This window comes from Lissotriton vulgaris, chromosome 8, assembly GCF_964263255.1.
Source record: "Lissotriton vulgaris chromosome 8, aLisVul1.2, whole genome shotgun sequence".
Classification (NCBI taxonomy): domain Eukaryota; kingdom Metazoa; phylum Chordata; class Amphibia; order Caudata; family Salamandridae; genus Lissotriton; species Lissotriton vulgaris.
The window spans coordinates 955,220,839-955,237,830 of NC_141696.1; the positions used below are offsets into that span (position 1 = coordinate 955,220,839).

The 16,992-nt window shown below is 45.1% G+C and overlaps 1 protein-coding gene across 1 annotated transcript; it reads left to right on the plus strand.

The window, feature by feature from the left end:
• Nucleotides 1–4,134: 4,134 nt before the first annotated feature.
• Nucleotides 4,135–12,890, plus strand: LOC147698179 (zona pellucida sperm-binding protein 3-like). Its single transcript, XM_086933405.1, has 9 exons — nt 4,135–4,696; nt 6,712–6,833; nt 7,027–7,130; nt 7,213–7,390; nt 8,017–8,137; nt 8,215–8,306; nt 8,487–8,578; nt 9,821–9,931; nt 12,759–12,890. The coding sequence occupies exons 1-9, from the start codon at nt 4,319–4,321 to the stop codon at nt 12,866–12,868; spliced, it is 1,308 nt and encodes a 435-aa protein (XP_086789531.1). The 5' UTR covers nt 4,135–4,318; the 3' UTR covers nt 12,869–12,890.
• The last annotated feature ends 4,102 nt before the right edge of the window (nt 12,891–16,992 follow it).

A 16,992-nucleotide genomic window follows, 5' to 3' on the forward strand; every position in this document is an offset into this window, starting at 1 on the left:
TACCAAGGTTTCGAGCCGCAGCACACCTTGCAAGAGGAATATCGGACCATTCCCCAGTGAAGGGTCAGCTTTTGGGCCCAACTGAGGGATTTCGGATGCCGCAGAGAATGGACACTTGGCATCTGACAGATAGGGGGATACTGGATACATGAATATGACGAATAGTACTTCAATGAAAATCAGTGGTCGCTAGATTTGGCCTTGACCCTGTTGGAGGCGTTCACAACTGTGATTAGAGCGGACTCAGGCATTAATTGTAGGAAGAAAGAAAGAAACATGTCTAATACATGCAGGCATTGGAAATGAGATGCTGGAGAGTTTGGTGTGGGAGGGTGGGAGAGTGGAACACAGCCACCGACGACAACTCCTTCAACAAGACTTGCGAGGCCTGGCGGAAGCTCTGGCATGAAAACATGCACTGGAGAAACAACGTCACCTATACGATGTTGGGGATAAGTTTACCAAATGGACTGTACAGACTTCGTCAAAAACACTGCCCTTTGAGAGCTCTCTAAGAAAGTGCATGGGATTCTGGAGGTGGAACTAACCAAAGACAAACTGGTGCAGGCATTGCACGATCTTCAGTCTGGAAATGCTCAAGGGCCTAACAGCTTGCCGGTCGAGCTGTAGAAAGGGTTGGCAGATGGTACAATTAAACCAATGTTAGCAATGTTCCTCTAGGCAAAAGGCTGCCTCCCAGTAGACCAAAGAACAGCAACTATAGTGGTTATACACAAAGAGGGCAAACCTCGACCAACTGTGGGTCGCATAGACCAATCTCCCTGCTAAACGTAGAAGCCAAAGTACTGACTATGGCCCTGGGGACCAGACTACAGGCGATCCTGCCCTCGATTGTTCATCCTGATCAATCAGGATGAATAGCCAATAGGAGTACCCAGAGCTTAACCTCTATCGGCTTTACAGAGTACTTCACCTAACGGAATCGTGCCATGAGACACAGGTGGCCGTGATAGCTTTAGATGCCAGGATGGCATTTGATTCAGTTGAGTGGAATTACATATTTGCAGTGGTGGGGAAGTGTGGCTTTGGCCCAAGGTACTGTATGTGGGTCAGTCTACTCTACCGGGCCTTAATGGCCAGGGTCTGAATCAACGGAGCGATAACACGCAGCTTCGAGATCCAAAGGAGTACTCCCTGGGGATGCCCATTATGCTCCATGATGTTTGCCCTGGCACTCGGGCCACTGCCAGGATGGATCCGGCAGGACCCCTTGATCTGGGATGACAGGGGCATGGGAGAAGAGGATCTCCGTTTATGCAGACAATGTCCTCCTTTATGTCACATGCCCCCAGTACTCATTCAGTAGGATTATGCAGGTGTTTCGTATTTTGGAAACAATCCGGCTACAGAATTAACTGGTTCAAGTCAGTGATATTACCGTTGTTTGGAGTGGCTCCTCACCTGCCTTGGGACTGCCAGGCCACCGTTAGGCCTAAAGGGTTTCGGTACCTAAGAGTCTATGTCACATGGGACGCTCAAGAGTTCTTTCTCAGAAATATAGAGCCACAATTGGAGAGGTCCAAAGGGAACGTGACCTATTGGGGAATCCTGCTGTTAGTCTTAAAGGTTAGAGCAGTCCTATACAAAAAGATTAGCCTATCGAGACATGTGTACATTCAGTAGAATACGCTCTACAATATCCTGCCAACAGTGTTTAAAAGCATAGAAGAATTTTACAGATTACTGTGGAGGAGGGGAGTCGCCAGAATAGCCCTGGCCAAGCTGCAGTTGGGGATCCTACGATGGAGGGGTTTGCAATTCCTGATATACTGAAGTATTACTGGGCCTCTCGACTCCTGGTCATTAATGAATGGGTGTTTGCTGGCCACCAAGTTCCAGCATATAAAGTAGACAGGGCATCCATGGGCGGGGTGGGTATGAGAAACCTCTTTATGGCGCAAAGGGTAATAGTTGCAGGTCACAACATGCACCGACATTGATCAACATATGGAAAGAAGCTACATGGGTTCTGGGCCGGAGAGGGAAGGTTTACCAGGTTGACACCGCTTTGGTGTAGCGATCAGCTGTTTGAGGTGGGAGGTCTGGAAGGATTCTTGAAATGGAAGCTCCTAGGCATAGAACACCTAAGAGATGTCTGGAGCAATAAAGCCTGCTTAAGATTTGAGGACTTAAGTGGGGAATTCAATCGGGCGGAGTCTGAGCGCTTCCGACACTTTCAGTTGGGGCACCCACTACGCTGCCATCTATTGGAGGGAGAGCAAAGACCTATGTCTTCACCCCTGGATGACCGAATATTGATCAAGGCATTGACAGAAATGGAAGTATCAATTATTTATAGGAAATCAATAAATAATTCCCCAGACCGTTTTGGCCACTTGAGGCTGGCATGGGTGGGAGACCTAGGAGAGCTTGAAGATGACGATTGGGTGGAGGTCCTCTGCAGCCCACCGAAGATTGCTATTCGGGTACAATTCATAGTCACAGACATTGCTACACAGGATAGGCAGGGCAGTGTTTCTGATGTGTGAGAGAAGGTTTGGGAGTGAAAGAACCATCTTTCATATTCTCTGGGAATGTCCACTGGTGCAGGGCTACTGTGCCGAAGTGACCCTCAAGATGGCCAGGGTCACAGTGCTGGAGGTCCCACTTGATGCCAAATGGCTATTCCTGGGGAGAAAGGGGGAGCAGGAATGGGCCAGGTGCACAGAAGTCTGGTTGAGATTGAGAGCTGGAGTTGCTAAACGTAATATAGTAGGAGTTTGGGGGACAACAGCCCCAAACGGGAGAGGTCAAATGAGAGGCTGACCTGGACTGGTGCCAAAGGGTGGAACAAATGGTATATAAGGCGAGAATATGCCCTTAAAATGGGAAAAAGTTTGGGAGGCATGGAATGAATTTAGAGGACAAGGGCAATTAGACGTTGAGGGAGGAACCCCATGATGGGAGGGATTGTGAGGGTGGTACGCGTAGGCTGTACTTGATTGGGCCATAAAAGTGTTGCTCCTGCGAGATTGGGCAATATAGATTGGTTTTATGGCATATCGAGGCTCACTTGGTACATACCCTCACTGTGGCTGATCAACCGTCATTTCATCATATGTTGTGCGAAGCCTATGTTTTTTCAATAAAAAGATTTTTTTTTTAAACAAAACAATATGGCCTCAGCAGGTAGGCCCACCACCAACAAACGAGCCTAAGTGAGGAATTGAGGGATACATGCGAACTCCAGCATGTCACTCATAATAAGATTGTGTTTGTCTAATTAATACAAGACATAGAGTCAGAGAGAACAGTAAGACCAAAGTGGTAAAGGACAACACTTTAAACACTAAAGGACTAAAGGAAACAAGACGAGCCAGTCCCTGCTGGTGTTTTTTTTTTTTTTTTCATTCCATTCCATTTCCAGCAAGTGCAGCCAATGCATTTCGTATAAACATAGGCTTCCTCGGGGCATTATCATGCAAACTGTGATCTGATCTCTTTGTCTGAAAAACAATATCGCAATATATCACGACATCCTCATCAGTATAACCAGCATTGCCCGTATCACCGAGTTCGGCGATAAGAATATCCCTGATCATGGTGCCTCATTTGATGTGCGTTTACTACTCTCTCCTTTATAAAACCGCTGACTATTGCTCAACTACTGGGGCTCAACTGCCCTGTCCCCACTAATGCTTCCTCTATTGCGCTGTAAAATGCATTCTGCATATTGCCATAGCGGCCATGGGCTTTTCAGCCACCAGCGACAAGCATGCTGGACCTTGTAGTATAATTGTTCAGTTTATGTGTATGCCCCTATTCTCAGGTCTAATGGCTGAAAGTTCGACTGACGAACAGTTCTCAATGGCATTCGGTTGAATAAGCCATTATTTGTCATTTTCAGGTATTTCAAAGTTCCTTGTCCTTGATCGTTAGAGCAACGATTTCGAGTCTTCCAATATCTGGTTCGATGAGTTTATCTGTCCTGAATTTTACCTCGCATGTGGACATTTCTCATTTTACATGCCTGCAGCTATATATTTGCAGCTCTGTGAGGGATTACCTGACGGGTATGTTAATTAACGGAACGCCTATTGTTTACAAGGACGCAATGTAACTCTTTTTAAGCGGTAGAGGTCTCTTTAAATCTCAGTGTGCCTCCCGCCTGGTGAAAGCGTTGTACTGCGAGGATCCCGGGCTTATTTTTTTTCCCCCCAGCTGTCGGGAGTCGGGCTGGGCCAAGGCCGCACCGGCTGGGCATCACGTGGGCCGCTGTTAATTGGACAACTGGGCCGGATATAAACGAGGAGGGTGTCTTTTCTCCCATATTTTGGGTCTTGTTTTATCAGCTAGGATGGGGTGCTTGGTTGTTTTATGGTCTGTGCTTTGTATTTTGATTCAGGATGTCCATTCTAGTGCAGGGAGGCGAGCCTCGGGGAGCGATTGGTTCCAGTGGGACCTTGCAGGTAGTCGTGTTGCACCAGGCATCGCCCTGAGGGGCTTCTGGACTAATGAGGGGAACCGAGATGTGTCTGACTGGAGCCCGGTGACCATGCAGTGTCAGCAGTCCGCCATGGTGGTCACAGTCCAGAGAGACCTTTTTCGAACTGGTAAACTAATCCAGGCCGCTGACCTGAGGCTGGGGGCGGCTTTCTGCAAGTACTCCACTCTCAATGCGAACAACACGATCACCTTTCAGATTGCTCTTCAGGACTGTGGCAACACGTTGCAGGTGAGTTCACGCATTACCCCCAGAGATGGAGTGGGTGATTATTTATGGATCTTTTCAGCTCGTGCTGTAGTTTCTCAGCTGTTTCCTGATCCCTTGTGGTCCACATATCCTACCCTACAGTTTCACCAACCGCAAGTGACTATATTTATATTTGTAGTAATAGTTGTATTATAGAACTTTCTACGGATTTTCACTTGTTGTGGGCTTAGAGCATTGGGTTGGGGACACCAATGTCTAGTATGTGAGACCACTTGGCACTCCATCGTGCCAAATATAAGGATTGGGTGACTGCATCAGTCATGTCTTCTAGAGTGTGTGGCGGCTTTTTTTTTTTTTTTTTTTTTTAATACTTTATTGGCGTGCTCAAAACACACGTTTCTGTAAATTTAGAGCCATTGACAAGAATGGAAAGTAAAAGTCGGGTTTGACTATTTTATTGTGCAGCATATTTCTCTTGGCTCTAGATTCCTGAAGCCACTCGTCGCAGTTGCGCATGGACTGTAAATGTACTTTGAGCTGAGGTCATGTGCCCATTGTATGTGTATATTTGACTTTTCCGTTCTAGTTGGGGGGGTGGAGTTTGCGGAGAAGATTCATTCCACCTCCGCACTGTGCGAATTATACATGATTTGTTTTTTTACCTCGAGTTTCCCGGGTTCGTAGTGCAGTGGATGAATACTTTATCGCTGCCGTTTTTTTTTCTCCTGTGTATCTCGTTAAATCTGACCTTCAAGTCCCAGAATGCAAAGGGGAAAAATCTTGATTAGTTTAGATACACTTGAGCTCTTTCTAGGTAGTGAGGGTGTACCCCAAAGTTCACGTTCAGTGACCAAAGGCAGTGACCATCGCACAGCGGATTACAGGAGAGCACAACCCTTTGTCAGGAGTGTAGCTATCAAACTGCAGACGCACCGGGTCTAAGGGGCTCGATGAACTCCAGTTATTGCATTGTTTTACTACCAAACGCGCGAGTGTGTTTCTTCTCATTGTACATACTGAGGCCCATGGTGTTCTCTGGACTTAGGTTGGCAGTACTTTGAATGGTTTCATGAAGTTGCGATCACGGGTCTCTTTATTTATTGGACTATATATAAACTACAGCCACAATCTAAAGTGTGTTAAAAATAAGCTAAAATGGACTATATGCAATTAAATAGTTAATTCTTTCAACAAGATGTCCATGGCGGATGTGCCAGACAGCTTGCCTCGAAATTCGATTACAGAACAAAATCAAAAATTATTCTATTACCAAAACAGACAATTCTGGCTAGTCTTAATTTCTATGGTATAGTTTTTTTGTATTGCTCCTGTGAAGCCTGTCCAACAATCATGATGTTATAGATTAAGAATTTAAAATCGTATGATTAAACTGCATTGTACCTGTTCCAAATCCCACGACAAGGGGGAGGACACTAGTGTCTTGATTCCTTGTATCTTAAAGTAGTCCTTAAAAAGTGTAGCTCTGGAGACCAAGCAGCCTTGAGGCGAACATGATTATGGATTTCCTAGTAGGCATCCATCACTCTACCACTAACTGCTGCAATTTCTACTGCCGCACAGATCTCTATTGCTGCCTATTGGCCTACGGTAACTAAAATACCATATAGGCTATTCTAGTTGACCACTATCTGACGTGATAATTATGGTACCAGGTAAGTCAACCCCACTGTTATAGGATGCTACAATGCCCAGCAAGCAGTTTTGGGTAATAACAATAAGACTTTGGTCCTTACCACTCCAAAATAGACTATATTCCATGGACATATTCTCCTCCAATAAATATTGGCAGTTTTGACCTGCTGATATTACGTATTGTTACGTTTGGTTTCAGGCGTTGCTTCCAATACCTGAATTTCTGAGCCCACTTGGAAACCAAGTTGCAGTCCAAGTGGTTTAATTCCCTATTCAAGTCCCCCTCCCACCCCCCTACTCATGTGCCTCTGATTTCCTTTGGACCACTTTATTTGCAGGTGGCGAATATAAACTTGATCTAAAATATTACTGCTCTTTTGCAGGTAACACCGGACTCTTTGGTTTACAGCTCAATACTGACCTACAGCCCAACTCCCTCCATCATCAGCACAGTGATTACCAGAACGAATCCAACTTCAGTCCTTGTTCGCTGTATTTATCCACGGTAAGGAACTACCAGTTTCCCTACACAACCAAGCATGCATGTGTGGCTACACAGCCCAGCATGCAATATCCGACACCATGCAACTGCTGATCACAAACCTCAAATATGAAGTTAGAACCTTGTCTTGTGGTAAAAACGTAATTATGCAATATACATGCTTACTGAAATATCTTTGGCTTGATGACTCTTGCAGGAATGGCAACGTGAGCAGCAATGCCATCAAGCCCACTTGGGTCCCTTTCAGTTCCACCGTCTATGCAGAGGAGAGTCTGTATTTTTCTTTGACTCTGATGAATGGTAGGTTGGATGGATAATGGTTTCTTGCCCCCACCCCCTTTGTATCTGCTTATATCACACTTTTTCTTTTCCATCTCTACAGATGATTGGAGCTCTGCCAGGAATAACTCTACTTTCCAGCTGGGAGATGTCTTCAACATCGAAGCCTCTGTCCAGACCGGAAGCCATGTAGCTTTGAGGGTCTTTGTAGACAGCTGTGTGGCCACTCTGACCCCGGATAGGAACTCCAGCCCAAGATACGACATAATCGGAAACAATGGGTAAAGGAAACTATTATGAAAAGAAATTGAGCGTTTAAAAAGTCTGATCGAGCAACATTATGCCAGACTTCATATGGGTGAAAGGGGCTTTTCAAATTACTTGTTAATCCTTCTGACTGCTGAGATCCTTTTCCTGTGAACACAGCTACTGTAACTCGGACCACTCAGCCGTGTTTTGGTGGTTTCCATGCATCAACAATCCTGACCAAGGTTGTGTGGACCTTGATAGTTTAATGAACCTACTGGATCAATTAGTAGAAGAATTGGCATATCTTGAATGGGTGCATTAAGATGCCTCCTTTATGTACATCTTGTTGTCTGCTTATTGGCCACATGTGGAATGTAACCTAATTAGTGGTGCCTTAATTTTCTTATTGTATCAAATTCACGATTCTAAATGGGAAACTTTGCAAATTGTTCAAACCAGTTGCTCATGTTTGCATTCCACTGGATTGTGCTAGGTGGGGAGCAGCATCGAAGTACTTAACTTTGACTCACTGTTCACAGTTGTGGCTCCTCATCACAATTTGATCAACTTGAAATATGTATTCAAAATTAATTGCAATATTGATTGCGGGATCTGTGTTGGAACCTTTGGGTATTACTGAAGTCTAACCTTTTTCTAGATGCTTGCTAGATGGAAAGCTGCCAGATTCCTCTTCAGCCTTCCTATCACCCAGGGACCAGCTGGACAAACTCAAGTTCACGGTTGATGCCTTTAGATTCATTGCAGACACAAGATCGCAGGTGAGCTTCTTTTTTGCTTTCTATTTAACTAATCTTTCCCTAAACCCTCGTAATTGCTCTTATCTGGCTCCCAATAGATCTACATCACATGCAATCTGAAAGCGGTGCCTGACATTCAGGATCCAAGTCCAACAACCAAGGCTTGCTCCTACAGCGACTCTATTAATGGGTGAGTAGTTGTATGATGCAAAATTGGCAGAGTGCTTACTGCTCTTTGCATAATTTTTTATTTCTGAAGAAATCTGGAGTTGGAAAGTGGCGATGGGTTCTCTTCTTGGGAAGGTCTTTTGCTTTGTGGACCAGAATGGCTTTATTTCCAGTAGATCTTACACTGCACCTTTTTCTTCAGTTGGCTTCCAGTAGAAGGTCCAAGTGGAATCTGCAGATGTTGTGATGCGGTCAACTGTGGTGCAAGAAGAAAGAGGGGACATTTTAACATGGGTAAGGTGTGAAATTGCAGTGTTTATCAATCCCGTGTACATTTTCAATAAGTTCAGATGGGGAAATGTACAGAAAAAAGAGGCCAGAGCCACAAGTTCCGGAAGCCCGCAAGCCTAACAACGACTTGCCCAAATGACTTTGCCTTAACCACGCATGTACAGGGTAAAGGCAAAGTTGTTCTGGTGTTTGGGATGGGCGGGGGAGGAGCGCTGAAAAGCGGACACTAACGGGTAAGTGTAGTTTCAGGGTAATTTTCAGAGGGGGTGGGGGATTCAGGTTAATTTTTAGGGGTAGGGGTTCAGGATAGTGGGGTTTCTGGGTTGTTTTCAGGGGTTTGGGGTAGTTTGGGGATGGGGGTTCGTGGGAATTTTAAAGAGTGTTTGGGGTATTTATTAAAGGGGTTGTTTGTAGCCCTCCGGGAGGGAGATTGGGGAGGGAGATTGGGGAGGAAGGTTATCTGTAGGTATTGGGTGAGGTTGGATTTGGGGGTGAGGAGGGTGGTTACCTTACCTACTCATTGCCGTTTACCATTCATGCCTTTACCACAAATATTCGGGGTAAAGGCGTTGTTCTGACATACAACCGTTCAGGTGAGGCCTTTATTAGCTGCTTGACAATATTCTCCTCCCCTCTCAACCTGCATTTAGACCATACAATTCATGTTTGCTGGGCTCACTCCCATTGATCTGTAGTTTCAGAAATGCACACTTACCATATTTAAAAGTGCTACTCTATCCACAAAATGTCCTGTTTAGATGACAGCGCTTTAACTTCATTTTCTTGAGGTAGATATGTGAGGGTTTAGAACTCTAGAACTTTAAGGGGGTTTCAGTTTACCTTTATGCCATAGCCAAATGCTGACTTCTCAAGTTTGAGGGCTGTTTCTCCTGTGTGTAAATTTCACCCTATTTTGGAACAGTGTGTGTTTGCAAGGAAAAAAAGTCAATCGCACCCCCTGACTCTTTGCCGTCACTTGTTTAGTAACTCCATTGAAGGGCTGGGGCATTAGTGTGCTTCTTAATGTTTTTCTACACTAACTTTGCCCTAGACTACTATTGGATGGGACGGCTTGCTGAACTGGTAACTCCATAGTTTGTCTTGCTCTGCTGTGATGCTGTGGAGTGTGATCACTACTAATTCCACTTGTTTCTCTCTGAGAATCTAAAATGTCATTCCTCTGAACTGACTACTTAAGCTGCACATGACTCATGTAAACATAATTTTTTTTCTTTTCCTTTGTAGCTGCTGAAGCATCTACAGCCCAGTATGCTGTGCTAGGCCCCCTGACTATTCAGGAGCAGACGACTCTCCCCAGTATCTTGGAAGGAAAGGTTGAAAGGCAGACCTTGAAAAGTATGTGCTATTATAGAAAAGGAAGGAATTGCAATATCAGTAATTGATTTCTAGAGCGGTCACTTGTTTGTCCCGGTCACCAGAACTCCTTTTACCATGAGGCTCTTGTCTTCACCAGCTAAGATACATCTGTTGACTGCAGGAGGATTGTTGGCACTCTTGTTCTCTACTGATCACGTAATAACCCGCTTGTTAACATGTGATTATGCTTGATTTACTAACAAGGTCTTCAATTTCTCTTGTAGCTTAAATTTGTTAACTAGTGTCACTGGTATGTGCAATGTAAGTGATCATTTGGTACCAGTCCGTAGAGTGATTGCATGTGGATTAATCTAGAACTTAATTTGTGTCAAATTGGATGTTTATTTTTTTTCCTGACACTTAACCGTTTGCATGCAGTGGACATAATTGTTACGTCCTCTGCACAGTAGTCAGAAATCCCTAATCCCTCCGCTGTAATCAGCATAGGGAATTTTTGTTTCTTCTTTTTCAGTCACTGGAGCTGGGGAACAGATTTCCCAGCTGCCAAAAGTTTTTTTTTTTTTCTCTCAGTGTAATGACGATCTGTGTGCATATTGCGCTGATGTCATTACAGTGCAAGTGAAATGAGCCAATCGGCTCATTTCCATTTCTCTGCCTGTGATCATGGGGCTATCTCCGCCCCCCCTGAGCACATAGGTAGACAGGAGGTGTGTTCTTGGGAAGGGGAAAATCTCCCATTTCTACTGGTATGTTTCTCTTGTGGATCCCTGCTTGGGGATCGCTGCTGGAGTGCACCTTTTTTTTCCCCTTCCCCCACCCCCAAGCTGGGATCCCCTTGGGCAAGGATCTTTGCTCTCACACCACCCCACCCAATGATTTTGGGCATTGCTAGTCTTTCTGCCTAGTTTGAGAGGCTAGCACAGCGAGCCGTAAGTGCTATATATTTTTAATAAAGACCTATGGGAATTCTGGATGGTAGGAAATTTGCTCTGGATGGCAGGAAGACATGTAAGAAATGTGCTTTTTATCAAAAAAATTTGAGGTGTGCTGAGTTTTTTTGGGTAGGAAAACATTGAGGGGATCTATGCAAACCACACCTCACTGGACACCCCCCCCCCCCCCCATGCTGCTTCCCTGGGTGTCTAGTTTTCAGAAATGTCTAGGTTTTTTAGGTTTCCCTAGATGGCTGCTTAGTCTGGGACAAAACGCAGGGGCCCCTTTTAATAACCGGTTGATTTGTGATGGATAATGTTGATGCCTCCAAAGTTTTGGGTCATCCCTGTCGCGTATACTTGGCCCACCCATACAAGTGAGGTACCACTGTATCGGCAGCTTGGGAGAATTCTGGGTGGATGGAAGTTTGGGGCTCCCCACAGACTTCAGAACTTTACATCACAAATGTGGTTTAAAAAAAAAAAACCAAAAATTATAATTTAAAATTTTTTTACATTTACAAAGTGTGGGCTTTGCAAGGGATTCTGGGTAATGTATCCTGGGGAGAGCCACACGTAACCCCATCCTGGATGTTTAGTTTTTAGAAATGTACAGGTTTGCTGGATTTCTTTAGGTTCTGGCTGAGCTAACACTTAAAATCCACAGCTAGGCACATTGCAAACAAAGGGTCGGTTTTCATTGGAAAAATGTGATGTGTACAAGTTGAGGATTGGGCAGTTTCCTGTTGCAGGCAACTAAGCCTACCCATACAAGTGAAGTACCATTTTGATTGGGAGACTTGGAACACAGAATAGTAGAACAAGTGTTACTATTTGCCTTTCTATGAATTTCAGCTTTCCAATTGTAAAATAGTGCGAACGTCATTTTTGAGCAATGCCCTCTGATTCACATGCTAATATGGATACTGATGATCTCAGTGAAACACAAATAATGGCTGTTTCTAGTCTCCATATCTTGTTCTTATTTCAGAAATACATGTTTCCCTTGATACCTATATTTCACTCTTTTTATATTTTACCAAATGAATTGTTGTACATTCAGTACACAATGAAACTATTGCAAGGTGCAACTCTGATATTGGTCCTGGGTACCTTGGTTCTTGACGAACCTACAAGACTCGCATCTCATTTCGACCAGAAGGGTCCTGTGGATGTAACTAGATATTCTTTCAAAATTCTACCATAGTTACAAGTTACAGGTAAAGATGCAGGCACAAATGCGTCTTTTTAAAAAAAAAAAAAAAAAATCCAATTAAAGTTCAATATTTTATATAAACTGCTACATTCTATAGGAAAACCTTGAAGGATCTACCCAAATGACCCCTAGATGAATTCAGTTTGCCTACCTTTCAGAAATGTATAGCTATCAATTCATTGGCTTCATACCAATTTCTATCACTAAATGGAAAGAGGTTGAAAGCACAAAAAAGCTGTCGCAATAAAATACCAAAGCAGTGTAGAAAATTTTGGATTTCTGACAAGTCTACCCATTCCTCAAAGCTGGGAAGATGAAAGTTTTTGTTTTTTTTGTTTTTCTTCTTTCTGTGCAAACCTTTTATTGACATTTGCAGGGAAATAAACAAATGCTTTCTTCAGCAAGTTTCCCCCAAAATATAGCTGTAGTTTGCCTCATTTCTCCGTCTCCTACAGGGGAATCCACAAACCCTGGGTACTGTTCCAAAATTCTCAAGATGTTGCAAGAAAAGGACACATTTGGGGTGGATAACATATTTGGACAAAATGGTATTGGAGACTAAGCATGAAATACCCCAAATAGTCCAGAAAGGACGAGGGAGGGTGGAGAAGGCCTGTCAGCGGAAGGGTTAATAAATGGCAGTCCAATGCTTTTGGTAGTTGTGCTTTTGTTAATTCTAATATGTTTCCTCTTTTAGGTGCTTCCACAGAAGACCCCTGGATGTTCCTGGGCATTGTCTTGGTGATGTCTGCGGTCATACTGACTTTGGTTGTTTTGGGAGCTGTTATGTACAAGAGACTTGGCTGATGTGTGTAATAAAATATACAAAAAATCTGTCTTGAATGCATCTGTTTACTGCAGGTTTTGGTTCCTGAAACTTATGGGTGGTGCTTTCAGAAGCAATCTGATATGTATGTAGCGCAGAGGAGGGGAACTGGAGAGTCCACTTAGACATTACCATTACTTCTTGAGCGAATGCCTTCTAGATACTAGACAAAGTCCACATTACAATAGCCCTTCTTTGCCAGCTTCTTCCCTCTGCTCATAAATACATAAAGCCCTGGTGCTTCCTGTTTTTCCCAAGAAGGCAGGAAGAGCACACAGGCGAGGCGGTGGACCAGCCTGCTGCCCAGAGGGCTGGCAGCTGCCACTGATAACTTGCTTGAAGATGTACACCTTAACTTGCAACAGAAGTTGCTATTGGATGTCCCCCCCCCCCTCCACCTAGAATTCTCACACCCAATTTAGTTGCTCAATCAGAGATTCTGAGTTCAGTTAAATACCTTGGGCCCCATTAGTATGGCGGGTGGATTTTGTCTGCCCGCTATACCCTAGGGAAGCGGGACTGCCCGCTGAGGGTGCGGGGGTCCCGCACTCCCGATTAGCATGCACCCCTCACACTGGCGGGAATGGAGCATCTGCAACATCGCAGCGGGCGGTGCAGAGAGCACCACCCGCCGAAATGCCAGAGGCAGGTTGTGCATTTCAATGCACAACGTGACAGGCAGCGAGCGGGGCCTGCCATGTTGTTCATTGAAAGGCATGTGCACCCACCACCCCCTGGAGTCCCTGGGGGCCTGCAACGGGCTCTGCAAGCAGACTCTACATGCTTTTCTGTGGCAGCAATGCTGCCACGGAAAGGCATGTTCACGGCCACATTCTAATATGGGTGGTGGTGTCTTTCGGACACCGCCACCATATTGACCCCTTGTCCGCCCGGTCAACTTGTTGACCGGGCAGAAAAGCGGCGGACGGTCTTTCCGTCTGCCGCGGGACCCCCCCAGGCATTGTAATATGTCGGGGTCTTTTCTGACAAGATGGCAGGCAGATCGTCCCTGCTGGGCCGGCGATGACTATCCGCCTGCCAATCACATGGGGTCGGCCCCCTTGTGTTTAAGCTTTCCCATCAACTGGAGAAGATGCTCCAACCAGCTTAAAAAAAAAAAAAACTACCCTTAAGGTGGCTCCTACCCCCGTGAACTTGTCCTACACTGGCCTCCAACAACCTAGAGGCTGGTTGCTTTCACTAGGCTAGTGATCAGGAATTTCTTGCAAGGTTTTCTTAAATACTTGTGTGTGAGGAGGTTTTTTTTGCTTGCTATTTCTAACCTCCTAGGATAAATTAAAGTTTCCTAGGTGGGTGTATCATTGCACCCTTAGTGTATTTAGAACCCTCTCTGACATGCCATTCAGTTTTACTATAGTGAACTCATGAATACTACAGAGCTGCTCAAAAGCCTTGTTTATAGGACAACAGATACATAACACTAAACCTGTGTACACACTAAATCTCTCGCTAATGATCAGGTCAGTAGTGGTTCCTGGTGGTGCCCTGTGGGCCCCCCTGCATTAATTTGTCTTGGGGAGCTGGTGGTCCCTGCTGTGCTGGTACACCCGTATACATATTGTAAAGTGCCCTGAGGAGGTGGGGTTATGCGATGCCCCCCATTACATTACTTAAACACTTGCCCAGGCGGTCTCGGCAATCCTACCTGCATATATATTTAGTGACTGCCCTTGGGAGGGTGCAGTCCCCAGGGCTGTGCTGCCCCATACATTCTTTTCTAAACATTTGCCCCAGTGAGGTGCTGGCCCAAGAAGGGGCACACCAAGGCTTGGATCGGTGCAACCCTGCCCTCTTCTCTCTTTACTTTTTATTTTTGTGGGACTTGCAGCAAGCTGAGGGGAGAGATGGCTGGCAATACTTCCTGGTAGAAGTTTTGGCAGCCAATCTGTGATATCTGTGGCCACGATGACGAAGCAAAAAAGAACAAGCTTGTGCAGGAAAATGCAGAACTCCAACTTTTCTTGAGTTGCTTAATGACTAGTGAATGGATTCACACCAAATAAAGCATGATCTGCATAAGTCTTCCCCTTTGCCAAATTTGGTGTAATTCTATCCAGTGCTTTGGACTGCAGGCTGGAGGAAAGGTCCTTTGGAAATTAACATGGGGAAACTTAAAAAAAAAACACTCATTTCTTGGCCCCTGCTTGATGGATCACCCCCTAAACTTTCCATGCACCAGATTCACTGGGCCGCTATTTAAAAAAATATATATATTTCTCCAACTGCCCTGTTGCAACAAACTACTGGGCCTTTTCCTGCTTTTAAATGCTCTCAATAAAAATTCTTTAACACTTTTTTGATCCTCCGATGGATCTTTTATTGTGCCTGAGGTGGGAGGATATAGGAGACCTAAAATCCAGCACGGTCAGGTATTGATATGCAACTCACGAATTGATGATTGGGCATACGTATATATCCCCTGTTAGACCTGCCATGAGTCTACCTTCCATTTTCTCGGATTACCGCCTATGTTTTTGTTGATTATATGCTTTGGGCACTGTGCCACTGCTATTCAGTGACACAGTGCAAGTGCTCCCTATGTTAATTTGATGTACTAATTAGTGATACCATGATTGGGTTATTTGATGTTCTTGTCAGACCCTAGTACAGTGCACCATGTGTGCCCAGGGCTTGTAAATCAAATGCTGCTGGTGCGCTTGCAGGACTGGTTGTGCCACCCACAGAAGCAGCCTGTAAAAGTGAATCCCAGGTCTGCCTTTGCAGAGCCTGTGTGCAGTCTGGTACTGCCATGTTGACTGGGCAAGTGCACCCCCTTCCCTTGTCTACATATCAGACACCCCTATGGTAGGCCCAAGGGCAGGGTGCATTGTAAGTATAAGGTAGGACAAGCCCTGATGTGTGCGGCATGTCCTAATAGTGAATTACAGCCATTTTCGTTTTTCACTATTGCAAGGCTATCTGTTCTCCATAGGCCATAATGGGCAGTAAGATTATTACATCTTACAATCCTAACTGATTCGGGGAACATGGTAGCAATTCAAATTTAGTATGCCTGAAATCAGAATGACAAAATACATCTTTCAGTAAAGTTGGTTTTAATATTCTGGGTTTAAAAATACCACTTTTAGAAAGTAGGTATTTTCTTGTGTAACTATCCAAAGTCTGCCACTGCTAAGTTGTGTATTCCTTATCTGGAGACAGAATGAGCCAGCCCAGTGGTGAATAGTGAGATTTGCATCTAGGTGTCAGGGAGGTGTTGCACCTGGGACCTGAATAGGGCTGAGCCTTTCCTCCACAATGCTGGCTCCACCTCCTGTTGGGCATTTGATGTTTCTGCCCTGCATTGTGATGTTTCTGCCCTGCATTGTGAAAGGAAAGGAGTCCTGTAAATAGTGCTCAGGAACTGGTTTGGACTAGGCAGAGGCCTCTCTGCCTTCAGAGAACAAAGGATATTGGGGTATAAAGATTGGGACTCAGACCCAAGAACTTTAGTTCACTTCTGGGAACAAGACAAAACTTTTGCAAAGGAGAAGAACCAAGGAAGCTGCAGGTGTTTGGACTGCCCCTCTGCCAGTGTGCTATTTGCTGAGTTGGCCTGCAGTGGTTTCTTTATTGCCAAGGAGAAGGAACTTTTCAAGTACTTTTATCATCTTACAGAATATTCTCCAAGGGCTTGAATTTGTGCTTGCCTCCTGCTGAAGTCTCAGCGACAAAAGACTTCATCTCACCCATGAATTTCCTTGCTGGTAATTCTAACTGCAGAAGCCTGCGTGTCGCTGGGATTTGGAAGCGTGTCGCAACGAGAAGCGTGCCGCCACCGCTGAGATCTTCGCATTGCCAGAGAAGTGTGCCGCAGCCCCATCGCCCAAGAAGCGTGTCTTTGTCGAAGCGGCCAGCTGTTGCATCAACAGAGAAGCGTGAAGCCATCGAGAGAGGCAACATGGCTTAATCGGCGAAGTATGTTACATGGCCTTTCTCGGCTCCAAAGTACAGTCGTCGTCTCAAGGCTGCCAGGGCGCCTATGCATCGTCGCATCAAGGGCGCCATCTTCTCACATAGCACCAGGATTGTCGCATTGCGCTGCCATCTTGAGTGTTGCAGCTTGACTGCAATCCGAGAACCA